Source organism: Sinocyclocheilus rhinocerous, unplaced genomic scaffold, assembly GCF_001515625.1.
Source record: "Sinocyclocheilus rhinocerous isolate Xijiao unplaced genomic scaffold, SAMN03320098_v1.1 scaffold1600, whole genome shotgun sequence".
NCBI lineage: Eukaryota > Metazoa > Chordata > Actinopteri > Cypriniformes > Cyprinidae > Sinocyclocheilus > Sinocyclocheilus rhinocerous.
Genome location: NW_015665129.1, coordinates 2,173,178 through 2,188,158, shown reverse-complemented (window position 1 = coordinate 2,188,158; position 14,981 = coordinate 2,173,178). Strand labels below are relative to the sequence as shown.

At 37.0% G+C, this 14,981-nt stretch overlaps 1 protein-coding gene across 1 annotated transcript in view; it reads left to right on the top strand.

The window, feature by feature from the left end:
* The first annotated feature begins 5,664 nt into the window (after positions 1 to 5,664).
* The window catches only part of LOC107731270 (adherens junction-associated protein 1-like), a 43,657-nt gene continuing 34,340 nt past the window's right edge, over positions 5,665 to 14,981 (top strand). Inside the window, exon 1 of the mRNA XM_016542312.1 lies at positions 5,665 to 5,870. Coding sequence (XP_016397798.1) covers positions 5,842 to 5,870 — 29 coding nt within the window. The 5' untranslated portion in view covers positions 5,665 to 5,841. The remainder of the gene's footprint in view (positions 5,871 to 14,981) is intronic.

The following is a 14,981-nucleotide window of genomic DNA, read 5'->3' as shown; positions in this document are numbered from 1 at the left end:
TGTTGCACAAGTTCCTATTCAAGACTACTTTATTGGTGTGCACACAATTTTCTTTAGTCACAGTTTTTGTTGATTCAAGGTGCTGTGGAAAAGAGGTGTTACTGAAAAGTTATAGACCTATTCACGGTATAGTTCACTCAAAAATGAAAAGTCATTATTTACCCATGTTATTTACTTGCTTTCTTTGGTGGAACAAAAAATATTGTATTTTTGTCCGTACAATGTTGTTTTGGACCCCGCTGACTTTCATTGTATGGACAAAAGAACATGCTCAAGAATATCTTCTTTTGTGTTACGCAGAAAAAAAGAAGTCTTAAAGATTTAGAACAATATCATGGTATAAATAATAGCTAAATTATCATTTTTTATATGAACTATGCCTTGTGAACAAGAAGTGTGCTTAATTACATTGAATATGCACTTGTAGTGTACTTAAATATAATATATTAATAGCTAATATAATTTCAAATTAAAAGCCACTTAAGTGTACTTAAAGAGAGTACATTTTCCATGACAATTTCTTAACACACTTAGGTACACTTTTAAAAAGTGGACTGTAATGTCAAAAGAAAGTTTTAAATGTTTTAGTAATCTTTTGTCATGCTTTAAAGAAATACGCTTATTTTGATATATTGACTAATATACTAAAACACATTTAACGTACTTGATTATGATTTTAACTGTAGTGTTATTTGATAAAACATTTAAAGTTAATATTTTTAAATTCACTAAATTGCAACTTCATCATTACAAATGTGTCATCATAAATATATTTAAATACATGACATACAAGTTTTAATAGAAATGATACAGAAGTATATAGTTTACCATAAATTCTTGCCAACATGCGACAGTAAACTTTAACCATGTTTCAAAGACAACATAATTATGAAATTACATATAAAGTTCTTAAGTGGGTCAAAAAAGCACTCTTGCATTTTAATATACATTTGAACTAATTAACTAAGCAATACATTCAGTAAGCATATTCTTTTAAAGTATATTATTTCCGGATTAAGTTCTCTTCTTAAAAGTATGCTAAAACGTACTTCTTTTTCACAAGGGATCCCTTTAAGTCTAGTAGGTCTAGTATCTCCAGCATCATCATTGGGAACATTCTAGTACTTTCTGGAGACCGATCTATCAAACCTAAACTTCAAAGAGTTTTATGGACTGCCAGAGTAATGATTAAAACTAGCAAATAAGCCCTTTTGGGTACCCATTGTCCTGTTAACTATCTTGGTCTCTCAGCTCATTGTGCTGATATAGGCCCTCTTGTTTTTCTCATCTCCAATGTTTCACTATCAGATAGAGGAGATGTCCTCTGTTCAGTCCGGTTGTCATGGCCACTGTCTTATTGTTGTGGCAGCTATTTGTGTCTCATGTTGTGTTCAAAGTGATTTGCAATTATTCCACCTTTCAAGGGGTTATTAACAGCTGTGAATATTGAGAATATTGAGCACATAAAGCAGAGCGTTCCTTGAAAGATCCAAGGCTCACTGTTCTGTTGCATGAACGAAACAATTGCTAGTTATAGAAATAAAAAGAAATACAGCTCGTGTTTTCAATACAGAGGAATGACCAGGGACTTTGTCTTTGAATTATAAGTGTTCTACTTACTCCTATACCTTTTGAAAAAAGGATTGTCATATTGTACCCGAATATTGATTTGACCCTGGCCAAATATTATGTTGGTTTCAAGGCGTTCCTCTACTAAATTAACTGTGTGCGGGTTCAGGAGAAGGATCAATAAATCATCATGTCGTTTTACAGTTCTAAATATAGAGCATTGATTAACTCTTAAATCTAAACATGCCTTGATGCATTGAGTATCTCATTAATGAACTGACAGTTGAGGAACTGAGGTCTGGCATATGCTAACTAGGTGCTACTAGTCAACTGAATCTAAAACCTATGTAATGTTTAAGTGAAGCCATTATGTGTATATGAATTTGTATCTGATCCAATGACAAAATGATCTGTATTTGTATCTATATGTTGTAATATAGCCTATAAACTGAACATGCATCCAATCTAAATAAAAGGCCCAATTTTAAATTGTCACTATTTTCACCAAAATATTGTGGTGTTTTCAACAAAGGATTTTTTTTTGAGCACCAAATCAGCATATAAGAATGATTTCTGAAGGATCATGTGACACTGAAGACTGGCGACATGGCTGCCTAAATTCAGCTTTGCCATCAAATATATTAAAACAGAAATCAGTTATTTTAAATTCTAAAAATATTTCACGATATTACTGTTTTTATTGTATTTTAATCAAATAAATGCAGCCCTGATGAGAATAAGAGACTTCTTTCAAAACCAGACTTTCTGGATGGGGTGAGTTTTAAAGTAGAATACAATGGTTTTCAGTGTATTTGAGAGATATTTGAGACATTGAGAGTACCAGCAGTGAATTTCTGATTCTGAATGAAGTCAGCTTTGGCCTTTTGGTCACAGTGAATGATGATTTAGGATTATGGGGCATAGGGTCAGATAGGTTGGTGGTACTGAGGTAAAAACATAAAGGCTGAAAATTGAGAATACTGAATAGCTGTTTGGTTTTGGGTTAAAACCATCATCTGTGGATGCTTAACATGCTTTACACAATTAGGACATGGATAAACAACCTTGCAGATTATTCTGGCCAAGACACACCTGCAGGCTAGGTCTGTCTAGCCCACATGAACAGCAAAGCACTCACTGAATCAACCTTGTACCTTCCTCAACTTTATTTCCAGATGGACTAGTGCACAGACTGTTGAAAATTGCATAGAAGCATAGAATTAGATTGACTTGTCTGTTTTGCAATATGCCTCAGGCGATCAGTGTATGTATTGTGGGCGGCCCGACTAGGGTAAGAGATTTGATTGACAGAATGTTGATCCCATCAACATGTCTTAGTTGTGTAAATCACATTGGGCTCCTATGGACAGTGCAGAGAACAGTGATTCAATATCTGCAATCTCTTTCTAGGCCTGTTTTGAAAAATCTAATCATCATAAAACATCTAAAGCTGAAAAATCCTGCAGCTGCAGGTTTAAAATAAAAGAATCCACTAAACTTTCATTCATTAGCATAACCTGTGCTTAAAATTCAAGACAAAGAATTCCCATTTCGACGCCCTAACCTTTGACCTTCCTGACAATATACACTAACTCAGACTAACCCTTGGTCTTGACCCTCGGCCTTTCAAATCAGAAGCAGCTAAATGAATGCAGTGCGTTTCGGCTAATTAACAAAGACAATACACTCTTATCTCCCCTTTATTTGCATATGATAATACAATTGTCTGAAGCTGAAGTAATAGCTCAATTAAAGCAAGACATAGAAGACCTCAGTTTCTTGACAAGTTTAACTCATTACAGTTATCTAATTATTGCAGGTTAGCGAAGTGTCCAAATTGTTATTGAACCTGGAATGGCTGTGGTCGATGTCGTTGACCAAATACTATTTTGAGTCAGCATTTAAGGGCCTTTACATTGGAGGCTTAAATCATCAGTGTAAGGATTACACAGTAATCCTCTGTGAGTAAATACCCAGCCTGATACATACAGAACGTTATGAATAACTCACTCAGCAAAACTGCGCAACTGTTTTCTAAGAACTGCTAGGATTTCATGTTTTACAGCAAGTGAAATGACTGTCGGTCTGGTAGCGTTCCACACGCAGAATAAAGATTCTCAATTTGTGTGATTTTGTTTCTTTTTCAGCATGAATTGAACACAAAAGTGTTAAATAACACAATTACATGCAATATATGGTTAAATGCATTGATTTGACAGATTATACAACTAATTTATCCTTCCCCCCCCAATATATCAGGTATAAGATCTCTAAGTGCATAAATGACCTCTTTACAGATGCTAAGAAATGTAGCTTCTCCAAAATGCATTTCCAGTAATGGCGATAAAATGCCAAGCTGCTGGAAGCTGCTGAACATTTGCTGTTAAGGCTGGATTTGATATGCCGTACTGCTCTTTAATGACGCTTATTTATCTCTTCATTTTCTGTTTCCACGCACACCCCATTTATACTGGCACAATTTAAAACAGCTTTCCTAGATGATCACAGATGTTGTAAACCTTCCATGCCTCGCGTTCAGGAAATACGTCTTTTAAACTCTGCTTATCTGCTGTAGAAAGCGATACGCATATAAGCCTGCTATTATGTTGATGTTATTCTATTGTTTTTATAGTGAGCTAATGATATTTTCTTTCCCTTAGACTCAGGCGTAACCCTTGAGCAAACCTTTTGGTATTTTTAGATTTTTATGATGACATTATTTATTGTGTTTATTAAGCCGTTTTCTCATGTGGACCGTTAGCTGGTCACCACAATGTTTGTGATAGGTTTAACTATCCTTGTGGGGACTGTTTGGTCCCCACAATGAAGGCAAAATGCGACACTTCATAACCTCTACACACGCTAGCGTTTTCCAGGAATGTATTTTCTTCATCAGGGCTGTTTTCACAAAGCCCTTCTCTCAAACGCACCGGCTTAATGAGCTTTCCCGCTGCCTGACAGACTACAGACAGAGTTTATATTCCTTTTCAGCCGGCTAAAGCCATTCCTGTGAAATAAACAGGAATTCAACATCATTCTGCTGTCTCTTTCTTCTTCCTATATGGTAAATTGGAGTGGAAGATCAATCATCTTAACAACAAAAAAAGAGTTTCTCTGTTTCACAAGGAAGAAAAATGTGGCATTACGCTCTCATGTAATTTGCAGAATATGGCTCTACTGCTTCAGTAAACCCACTAGACACTGTATTAACCTTGGGATGAGAAACTGATCTCCCCCTCAGTGGAAAGTGCTGTACACTGGTTGAGCTTTTTTATAGCCCATATGCAGACTGATTTATATCGGCGAGCAGAGACTGAGATAGAATTGGGTTCGGATGAACTCCTCTGAGGGAAACAGGGGGAAGGATGTCTAAAATGTTACATATTTTACTTTAAAATGACGTCACGGGTTTGTCAGCTAAAGCAGGACTGGCAGGCTGTTAGTCAGACGGAGGAGGAAAGGAGAGAGAGTATGTGAGAGAGAGAGAGAGGGAGAGAGAGAAAGAGAAGCAGTGAGGGTGGATAGCGCGCACAGTGGTGATAACACTATCTATCTATCTATCCAAATGACGAGAGTCGCTTTCACGCGCTCCACTCATCACGCGCGTCCGTGAAGTGATGTTTCATTCCTCACTCTTCTTGTTTTTTTTTTTTTCTCGCGTCACTAATTTATCTGAGCTGTAAAAAGATTGCGAGAACTATCAAAGAGCTTCTTCAGCCGATGTAGGACATGGTTTTGCGCCACGGAAATCTCGATGTTTTAGCTTGCGTTTTTGACTGCGCTCGGTCTCATAACAATGTAGAGAAAGTGCGCGGTGACCGCGAGCGCAGCGCACGGGCGATGTTGACGCTGTCACCTTGCCGTCTGGTTCCCATAGCTTCTTGACTTTTTTCCCAGTGGAGTATAATCAAGACGAACTTGTGAATGTAAAAGAAGGCGGCTGTTGAGAAGCGACTGAACCGTACAGCTGCCCACGCTGCCGCTGGGTCGCTCTGCACATCCGTGCGCACTTCTGAGGAGAAAAACGGCGAGCAACTAAAAAAGGGGACAAGACGCGTCCTTGTTTTTCGTGAATATTTCGCTCTGGAGAGACGTGGAGCTACTTCAAGCTTTCGGTTTCTCGGGATATATAACATTAGAATGCTAGCATCCGTAACATTTGGAGTAAGGTGTCTAACTTAAGGTGACCATTACGCTCTAGCGTCGACGTTTGTTGGAACGCATAAATGGACGAATACCAAGAGGACTGATTCGGAATTGTTGTCTGGAAAAATGTGGCTGAAACGGTGTGTCACACGCAGGTAATAAATATCCCTTTTGAGATCTCTCAGCTAAGGGCTGAATGCATTAAACGAACATTGCCAAAATCCTGTCATCTGTGAAGAGTTTTGTGGCAAGTTGATGCGCGTCATGCTGTTTTCACTTCTCTTGTTTTGAACGCGACGTCTTACTTAAACCTCACAGCTTTGCGTTGGTAATATTCCCGAGGAAACGTTTTAAGTGATGCTGGTTTGTATGAATAACTAGAGGGCTCGTACTTAAACAAGATTGCGAATCGAGTTGAAGTTATTCGCGCAGCGCTCGCTAGGGGTCGCCAAATAACCGCGATGCGATAACCAAAGACTTGACGCGCGCAAATTAGGTCGAGTATCAGCTAAACACACCCTCACATACCACAGTACACCACGCCAGAACAACATTTTCTGTGCGGTCATGACATTTATGCCATTTTATGAATCACATCTCTCACTGTTAGAGTGACATTTTGATCATAAGGTTCAGATGGTGTGCTATTTGTCAGTGGAAAGTCGGGATGAATCAGAATCAGAAAAGCTGTAATGGCCAGGGATTTATTTATGGTTAACAGGAGCTCTTAGCACTTACAGCACATACACAGCAAGAGTAGGATTCAATCCAAAACAGACATTCATGTAACAAATCTTTATTATACATTCCGCATGGACAAAAAGTCAGCCAAATGTTAAGTAATACACTATACGCTCAGGAATTACAACAGTTCACGAGTAAGAACCATAAAGTGGAAGCACTTTTCATTCAAATGTTCATTACTCTAGTTTCCTAGCATTTATGACCCCCATTCCAAAAAAAAGATGAAAACTGAGCAACTACAAGTTCTGTTTTTTTAAAGAGGCAGAATTTGACAGATGTTCTTGCCATTACATCTGTTTAGCAGCTGTTCCAGGGGCATAATGTGGAGAGCATGTTTAAGGTGGGAATGACGATGGAGCCAGGCGAGCGTCATTGTTCATTCTCTACCTGATGTAGGATGCTGCAACATCGTGCATTCACAGGTTCTCCAGAAGGTGCTGTCTTACCATAGTCACATATGATAAAGTGCACATTTTACACAATATATTGTTGCATGTTCTGTTTAGATGTGTTCTTACTTTATAGAGCCATGTCATACGGTCCAGTGGCTGGTTGAGAGTAGTCTTATAGTCAAGTTATTTAGTCAAGAAAATTACATAGTCAAGAATTTTTTTTTTTTTTTTACATTTTTCAAATGTAGCTCAGAAATGTATCTCTTCTTGTTTTTTTATGGCTTTTCTCTGTGCTGCTTTGATTTAAAGCATCAATAAGAATGAAAGTTCGGGTAATCTAGAAATCAATGCGGTAGGGAACAAAGCATTTGAGCAAAACTGTGAGCAATGGCTATTGGAGTTTAGCAGTGTGTTAGATAAGGAGAAAATTAAGTATGAAACTGCTGGTAAACCAGAGGGATTTTTTCACATCTAGGTGATCTGCTGCTAAAAACACAACTAACTACTACGAATTTAGCCTCCCCCATGCATTATATATATCTACATTATTTTTTTAGCTTTACAATACACAGTGGCAATAAGGCACATGCTTTGTTGCACTCCAGAAAGGTCTAAGGTGGATCGGCTGCCAAGTTACCAGACAGCGGGGAATCTCCCTTTAGCAGTTTGGAAAATTCCTCACTATTGCGAGTAGGCTGAATAGCCTTGATGAAGATCATTAGCCGCATCTCTTAATTGCTCCATCAACTACTTTAATATCTTCACATCAAGGTTATGCATCCTCTCACAGCTCCGACGTTCTCTCGAGAGCTTTGATTCTCCAGTGTACCTTGCAGGATTATGCTGATGCTCTCATATTAAAACAGTCTGGCGAATGGGTCCTCATATGCCACAGACTGGGCATGTATCTCAGTGTCCAGTTCACTGACCTGGAAGCCGTTAGGACAGTAAACAGTGATATGGGAATATGGGGAATATCAGCCCGTGTGCTGACCTGAACAGCAGCTGGTTCATTACGGGCTCTGTCGCTGGAAATAATTAGTTTGTCTCTGCTTTGACACAAGCCGTTGGGTAAATTTTATTTTTTTGAAATGTTTAAACGACTTAATTTGATCATATTTTTACATTTTCTTCTTCTCCCTGTCAGATGAGGTTCTCTAAGTGCACACTGTACAGCCGTCAATGTCTTAAATGGCAGCACACAACTATCTCATTACCATGTACACTGTAGCGTGTAATAGCATGACACTTCTGCCATTTTTATACCACTCTTTTCTTGCCGGATGTAAGCTCGCTCGCTCGCACAGTATGCCTGGTTAGTGCGAGGAGTGCTTCTGCTCTTCATTTGACACTCTTGATGGTCTGATATAATGGCAGGACGATTTGATTGCGCCCACCCCCACTTAAACTGTTATGTAACAACGTCTTCAAGGGTTCAATAAGTCAGAAACAACTCCATACCACAGCTAATGGCACAAATGTCAGTAAAGCCGAAGTATCTTAATCAGGAGAGTTTTTAAAGGCCTGAATGAAAAAGTTCTACGATTTCAACCAGGAATAGTCATTCTAAGGTTTTGACTACTTCAAAGGCATAGATAGAACCCGCAATCTTTGGTTACGAGTCCCACTCTCTAACCATTAGGCCACGACTTCCTGGAGAAGGGTAATTAGCTATTGAGCAATGCGAAAACTGCTGATAATACTGAGGGACCTTATATATGAATGCTTAGATAGGTTTCGTATTCCCATAGGTTGATGGGGATCAGCTGAGAGTCAGCTGATGCGAGCTTGACTAACGTGACCTGCCAGAGCTAACGCTACGCTAGATTTGTAAAGTGAAGAAGTATTGTATTATTCCTTAATCACCAGAAAAACTGCCACAAAGACATGATTGCTATCTTCCAGGCTACAACTTTGTTCATTTGCTATCCTATTTGTACATGTATGAATGATTCTGAAGACATTATTTTATGCCTAATCCTGATTTCAAGGTTAGAATTATGGCCAGAGAAAGAAAATAATGCAAACATGCTTATTTACTTATCAACTTGTGTTTATGTAAAGTTATTGGCATTAAATGGAGTATTTGAACATATTGTTCCACTCCTTTGCAGACTTCAAGTAAAACAATTTTGATTGTTTTTTTTTTGTCATTAAAATTTTTGACATTTGACTGCTTTTGTTATTTTGATGAGTGCATTAAAGCTAATATATAATTTAAATGAAAACCAAAACATGTTGGTTTTGAAACCAACATAATTAAATTAGGTGATATTACAACTTTTTTGCAAATCAGCAAAATTTTATTTTTCAAGATGCAGGGATGTGCAATTCCTTTAAGAACCTTTCACATCCATTGCACAAAATGTTCTAGTGAAAAAGGCTCTTCAGATTATTAAACTGTTAAACACTAAGCAAAAATGCTTCTTTCTGTTCACTAAAGGTTCTTTGTGGAACCCAAAATGGATGTTCTATGAAATCACTGCTTGAACCCCATTTTAGAACCTATATTTTTAAGAGTTCACAGTCAGTGTTACTTGTCCAAGTCGAGTCACCATGGCAGCCGAGTGCCCAGTATCCCTCAGCACTGCCTGTTTAACAGGGCAGAAGTGGCACACCTGAACCACACACACACACACACACTCATGTAGCACCTTTGTTCAATCAATACCGCTTCTATAAAGCCTCAAATTTATCCGTCATGGCACAAGACCAACAGTGCCTGCTATCCCTCCAGGGCCATGTCTCTCTCCCTCTCCTTTTTTTCCACACACTTCTTGAAAATGAACAGTAAACACTTTTATATGAGTTTAAAAGGACTCTGAGGATTTCTCCAAACATCCAGGATGTCTAGGTTTGGCCTGAGAGGAAGTCAATGCCTCTAACTAATGAAACTACACATTTAGTAATGAAGAAGCGTATGGTTTCCGTTGTTTAACACTGCATGCGCGCATGCTTTATTGAGCCTGTGGGTCGTGTACACAGTTGTGCTGAGGGATTTTAATAATGGGTCTTTAAATGCCTGTGGCTGTTGAGGCTCTTTTATCTGCAAACTTTTAGTTTGGAAGATCCCTGCAGTACAGATGCAATGCAGATCTTTTCATCCATAATAACAGCTGATCCTCTCCTCCGAGCAATGTTCTGTATTAGACACAGCTAGAGAGTCGGTTGGTGTGTGTGTGTGTACTTTTTTGTTGTTGTTTACTGTGTTAAAGTGCCACTTGACTGTACTTACTTGACCTACTATAACACACACAAACACGAACATATGTAATCCAGCATTGGACACAGTATGTTATTGTCCATTACGAAATGGACAGCAAACAGTTTCTTGTTTACTTCAAAGGCAGTTTAAACCAGTTTACCTTGGCTCAACTGAACCCCGATGAGGAATTGGTTGTTTTTGCTGGATCATTTGTGTATAAATGACTAAGTGGGGGCATTAACGTTCATTTTAACCAGAACATTTGTTTGACAAAGCGTAAAATTGCATCTGAAAATATTCTAGTCTTTACTATTGAATACAAAATGTGTTTAGATTCTGAACAAATCCTCATATCTTTCACAAATCAATTTATAAGCCTTAAAAATCAGTTTATTGCACAGTTCCACTTATTCTTCACATTTATTTGAGAGGCGATCTCCATTTCAACCAATTTAATCCGCTCAATGGCTTCATTCTGCCAATCAGCATAATTATTGGATTAAAATTTGGATCATTCCTCAGGTTGCTGTTTGGCGCTCACTGTAGTATTTGTTGGATCTGATCTGAGCATTGTCTTGGCATTTTGGATTTAATGGGAGTAAACAGAATGTAGAAATATGACATTTCACGATTCAGCCAAACAGCTGTCCTGGGGGAGATGCTGGTGGCATCAGTCCATTATTCATCCACTCAAGAGGAATGAAAACCATTAAATTTATTACGATCAAATTATGTCATAATTGTTCCACTAATCTGCTTTTGTGAATCTGCTAGTAGCAGAGGTGGCAGCTAACTGTAATGGCTCAGAAACTTATATTCATTCATTATCCATCTCTGGCCGTTCCTCAAATTTGAATAATATTTATTCTAGTCACATTGCCTTTCAGTTTCATTTATGATTGGTTGTAAATTTGAATTGGGAATTGGCAGTAAAGCTAGAAAAAATTATGTCTCAGTATTTATCAGGTGTTTTACAATATTTAATGTATGCATGCCAATATTTATTTATTCTGTGTAATTTTTCTGGGTGATTTTTTTTCTCCATTTTGACCAAACAGCTACTGTTGCCAAATAAACTCAAAATGTTTAATGCAAATAAGATTATTTCCTTGCTATTTTTCCACTGCATTAACACTAGAAAGAATGATATTTAATCAATATTTTATCAGTATTTCCTACATCAATGTTTAACTACATTCTTTGATTTTACTAAAATATTTTAATATATGAAAAATCTCAGTCTTCAGTGATCATTCTTTTGATTGATAATACAAATAATGGGTTTAAGATCCAGCAAAATTAAACAAATTAACATTATTTTTGTTAGTTAGTTTCATTAGTTTACGTTTTTTAAGCCAAGCGGTAACAGTCTACTATTTTGCTTTTTATTTTTCATGATTTTATATTGCTAGAAAAATCATCACAAATTTGTTAATTTTTGCTGTCACCCAGTCCTAGTTTGAGTAAGTGAAAACTTTGTCCCCAGACCCTCAGTCTTTGAGTTTGAGTTTCTGGTCCGTGTTTTTGCCTGTGATAATGACTTGCGCTCCACATCAGAGCAAGCAGACAGGGGAACTTTAGCTTACATGCTAATTACAAGTCTCAGATAGTTTAGAAATGTAATTGGACAGTGTAATTGCTAACTATGCATGACAGCAATATGGACACCAGGGACACATAAACTGCCACAGAAAGTTCTGGAAGCTAACTGGATGTTTTACATACACTGACTTATTGAGGTCAAGCAGGGATCGTTTATTTAGCATGACGTGGCATTAATTTGTGCTGAAATGCAATATATCATGTTAGTCCAAACATGGGCCTCTGTTGGTATAGGAACTAACAGAAGAGATCAAAATTACAGCGCTCTGTGCACCAGTGAATCCGATGAGTCCATATCAGCTGGTACGCAAAGAGTTGTTTGCATAGCCATTCACTTTAAGAGACTTTGCACACAGAGGGTACGGATATACCAATAAAGCCATTCTTTCACATTCAACACATAGCAAACAGAGGGAAATCTGGCAGGATCAATGCACTTTGCCATGTCTTGGGTGAAATTTACTGTAAGAACCACATTGAAAGAGATCCATGATTATTATTATTATTTTTTTAATTATTTTTGGGATAGGTTAATAGTTCGTAAATGAAATGTTGATTATGCTGGTGTTGGGGAAAATATACCTTTGTATATACTACTATAATAGTATATATCATAAGCTTGATTATGCTGATGTTGGGGGAAAAATGTATATTTAGTAGTATATACCATTATATATATACTAATTAGTAGTATATATCACAAGCTTGGAATCATTATGATTTTTTAATGCTTTTTTTTTTTGTCTCTTATATTCATCAAAGTAGCATTTTTTTTTCAATCAAACATACAGTAAATATAGTAATATTGTAAAATATTATTACAATTAAATTTTTTTTCTATTTTAATATATTTATAAATGTAATTTATTCCTGTAATGGCAAAGCAGAATTTTCAGCAGCCATACCTCCAGTCTTCAGTATCACATGATTCTTCAGAAATGAATTCAAATATGCTGATTTGGTGCTTAATTATTGATAATGGTTCTCATTATTAGCAATGTTGAAGACATTTTTACTGCTTAATATTTTTGTGGAAACCATGGTGCATAATTTTTTTCAGGATTCTCTGATGAATAGAATGTTCAAAAGAATTTCTTTGAAAAAAAAATGTTTTGCAACATTGTCTTTACTGTCATTTTTAATTAATTGAATGCATCGTTGTTGAAAGAAAGTATATATTTCTTCTACTTCTTCATACTTACAAACTTTGGAATCATAGTGCATCACAGTTTCTACAATAAAATAAAATTAAGCAGTAAAAATTGTTTTCAGCATTATTATTTCATTATTTTGGATTTTCCCCAACACCAGCATATAAAACATTTTATTTATGCAACATCGAGCAATAAAAAAAAAAAATCAAGGATTAATAAGATATTGTTAAAAATAATTTGTACACTATTAACATTATAAACATTATAGTACTATTCCAATACAGTGAAAGTAAACACTGTGCTGAATCTCAATCCGAATTGGCAAGCCAAAATGAATTGAGAGAACTTGTCTCTGTGGAGATTTGATTGACATCACATTTGATTGGACATGAACAGTAATGACAAAGTGGTATAGCGTTTGGCAGATAGCAGTAGTAGAGGAGTGTGATGGAGAGAAAATAGATGAGTCTGGCCAAGAGGCATGCCGAGTCGTCTGATGGACACTTTTGAGGTAAAAATAGCCGGCTCAGGGGGTCAGTAGAAGTTTGACTTGCTTTGATCCAGCACTTACTGATTTTCCATACTCAGAACCTTTAAAAGGTCCTAAATGTTGTAATGAATCTCGCCCCTTTGAAACTTGATGCCCATTTTGAGACTTGAGTCGTGACCTTGAAACCAGACAACATTTAAGGCAAGATTCAGCTTGAAGTGAAGGTTCCAGCTCCCCCACGGCCCTCTCCACACGGTCCCATAATTGCCTTCAATGGGGAGCTTTCTTCTGAAATATGATTCCATCAAACCGGCTTTATGCTTGGTTAACCAATTAATTTTCTACTGAAGACTTCAATATGAGGAAGATTTGAACATCCTCATGTGGGCAAAACTAAATCTTTTCTCTCTAAGAAAAGAAGACGGTGGTATTCCTTCACAGAGCTCACATTTTGTTCAACGTGCTGATGACGTATCCTGTCTGCGCGAACCGGGTGCGCAGAGATATGCTAATATGGCCAGCAGCCATGTCACCCAGCAGCCCAAGACTGGTTGCCCACTGAAGCTAAGCAGGGCTGTGCCTGGTCAGTACCTGGATGGGAGACCTCCTGAGAAAACCAGGTTGCTGCTGGAAGAGGTGTTAGTGAGGCCAGCAGGGGGTGCTCACCCTACAGTCTGTGTGGGTCCTAACGCCCCAGTATAGTGATGGGGACACTATACTGTAAAAAGCACCGTCCTTCGGATTAGACGTTAAACCGAGGTCCTGACTCTCTGTGGTCATTAAAAATCCCAGGATGTTTTTCGAAAAAGAGTAGGGGTATAACCCTGGCATCCTGGCCAAATTTGCCCATTGGCCTCTGACCATCATGGCCTCCTAATTATCCCCATATCTGCTGATTGGCTTCATCACTCTGTCTCCTCTCCACCAATAAGCTGGTGTGTCGTTCTGGCGCACTATGGCTGCCGTCGCATTCCAGATAGCCATCCCTCCTAAAAATGACTTCAATACTTTGATATTTGAGGCTTTGAGCTGAATGCATGGATGCAGTATGACGTTGTGTTGTGCATCATGGTTCCAGCTGTTTTTGGAATGGAAGTCAGTTTTATTTACTCCATTTTCCTGCAGATATGTAATACAGCATACTCAACATGAATCATTTATCTATCAGATGACAGATTCTGGTATGCTACAAAAAAAAAGGCTTTAGATCTACTAGCATGAAGTTATTTTAATAATATTATATATACCCTTATTTACAACAGATTATTTTTATTACTGAAATAATGTACCACATTAAAGAAATATGAAACAAATGAAAAACTTTAATTAGTCGAGCAAGTTAAAATTGTTTGTTATTCTATTATTAAATGATCTATTGAAAAAAAAATAATAATTGTGTAATTAAAGTATTCTACATTCTTCCTCTGACCTGAATAAATCAGGCTCATTTGTTATCAACAAAAGAAATGCATTTTAAAAGAGAAGTTTCACAGTTTTCAACCAAAATAAAATCTCTCTCTCAATTTTACTGTTGTTAAACAAATTAATAAATAAATAATATAATAAACTCTACAGTTCAGTAGTATTATAGAGATATTTCTTTATTGATTTTTTGTTTATTTTTTAATTTGATTAAATAATAATAATAATAATAATAATAATAATTGCAATTAGATGTG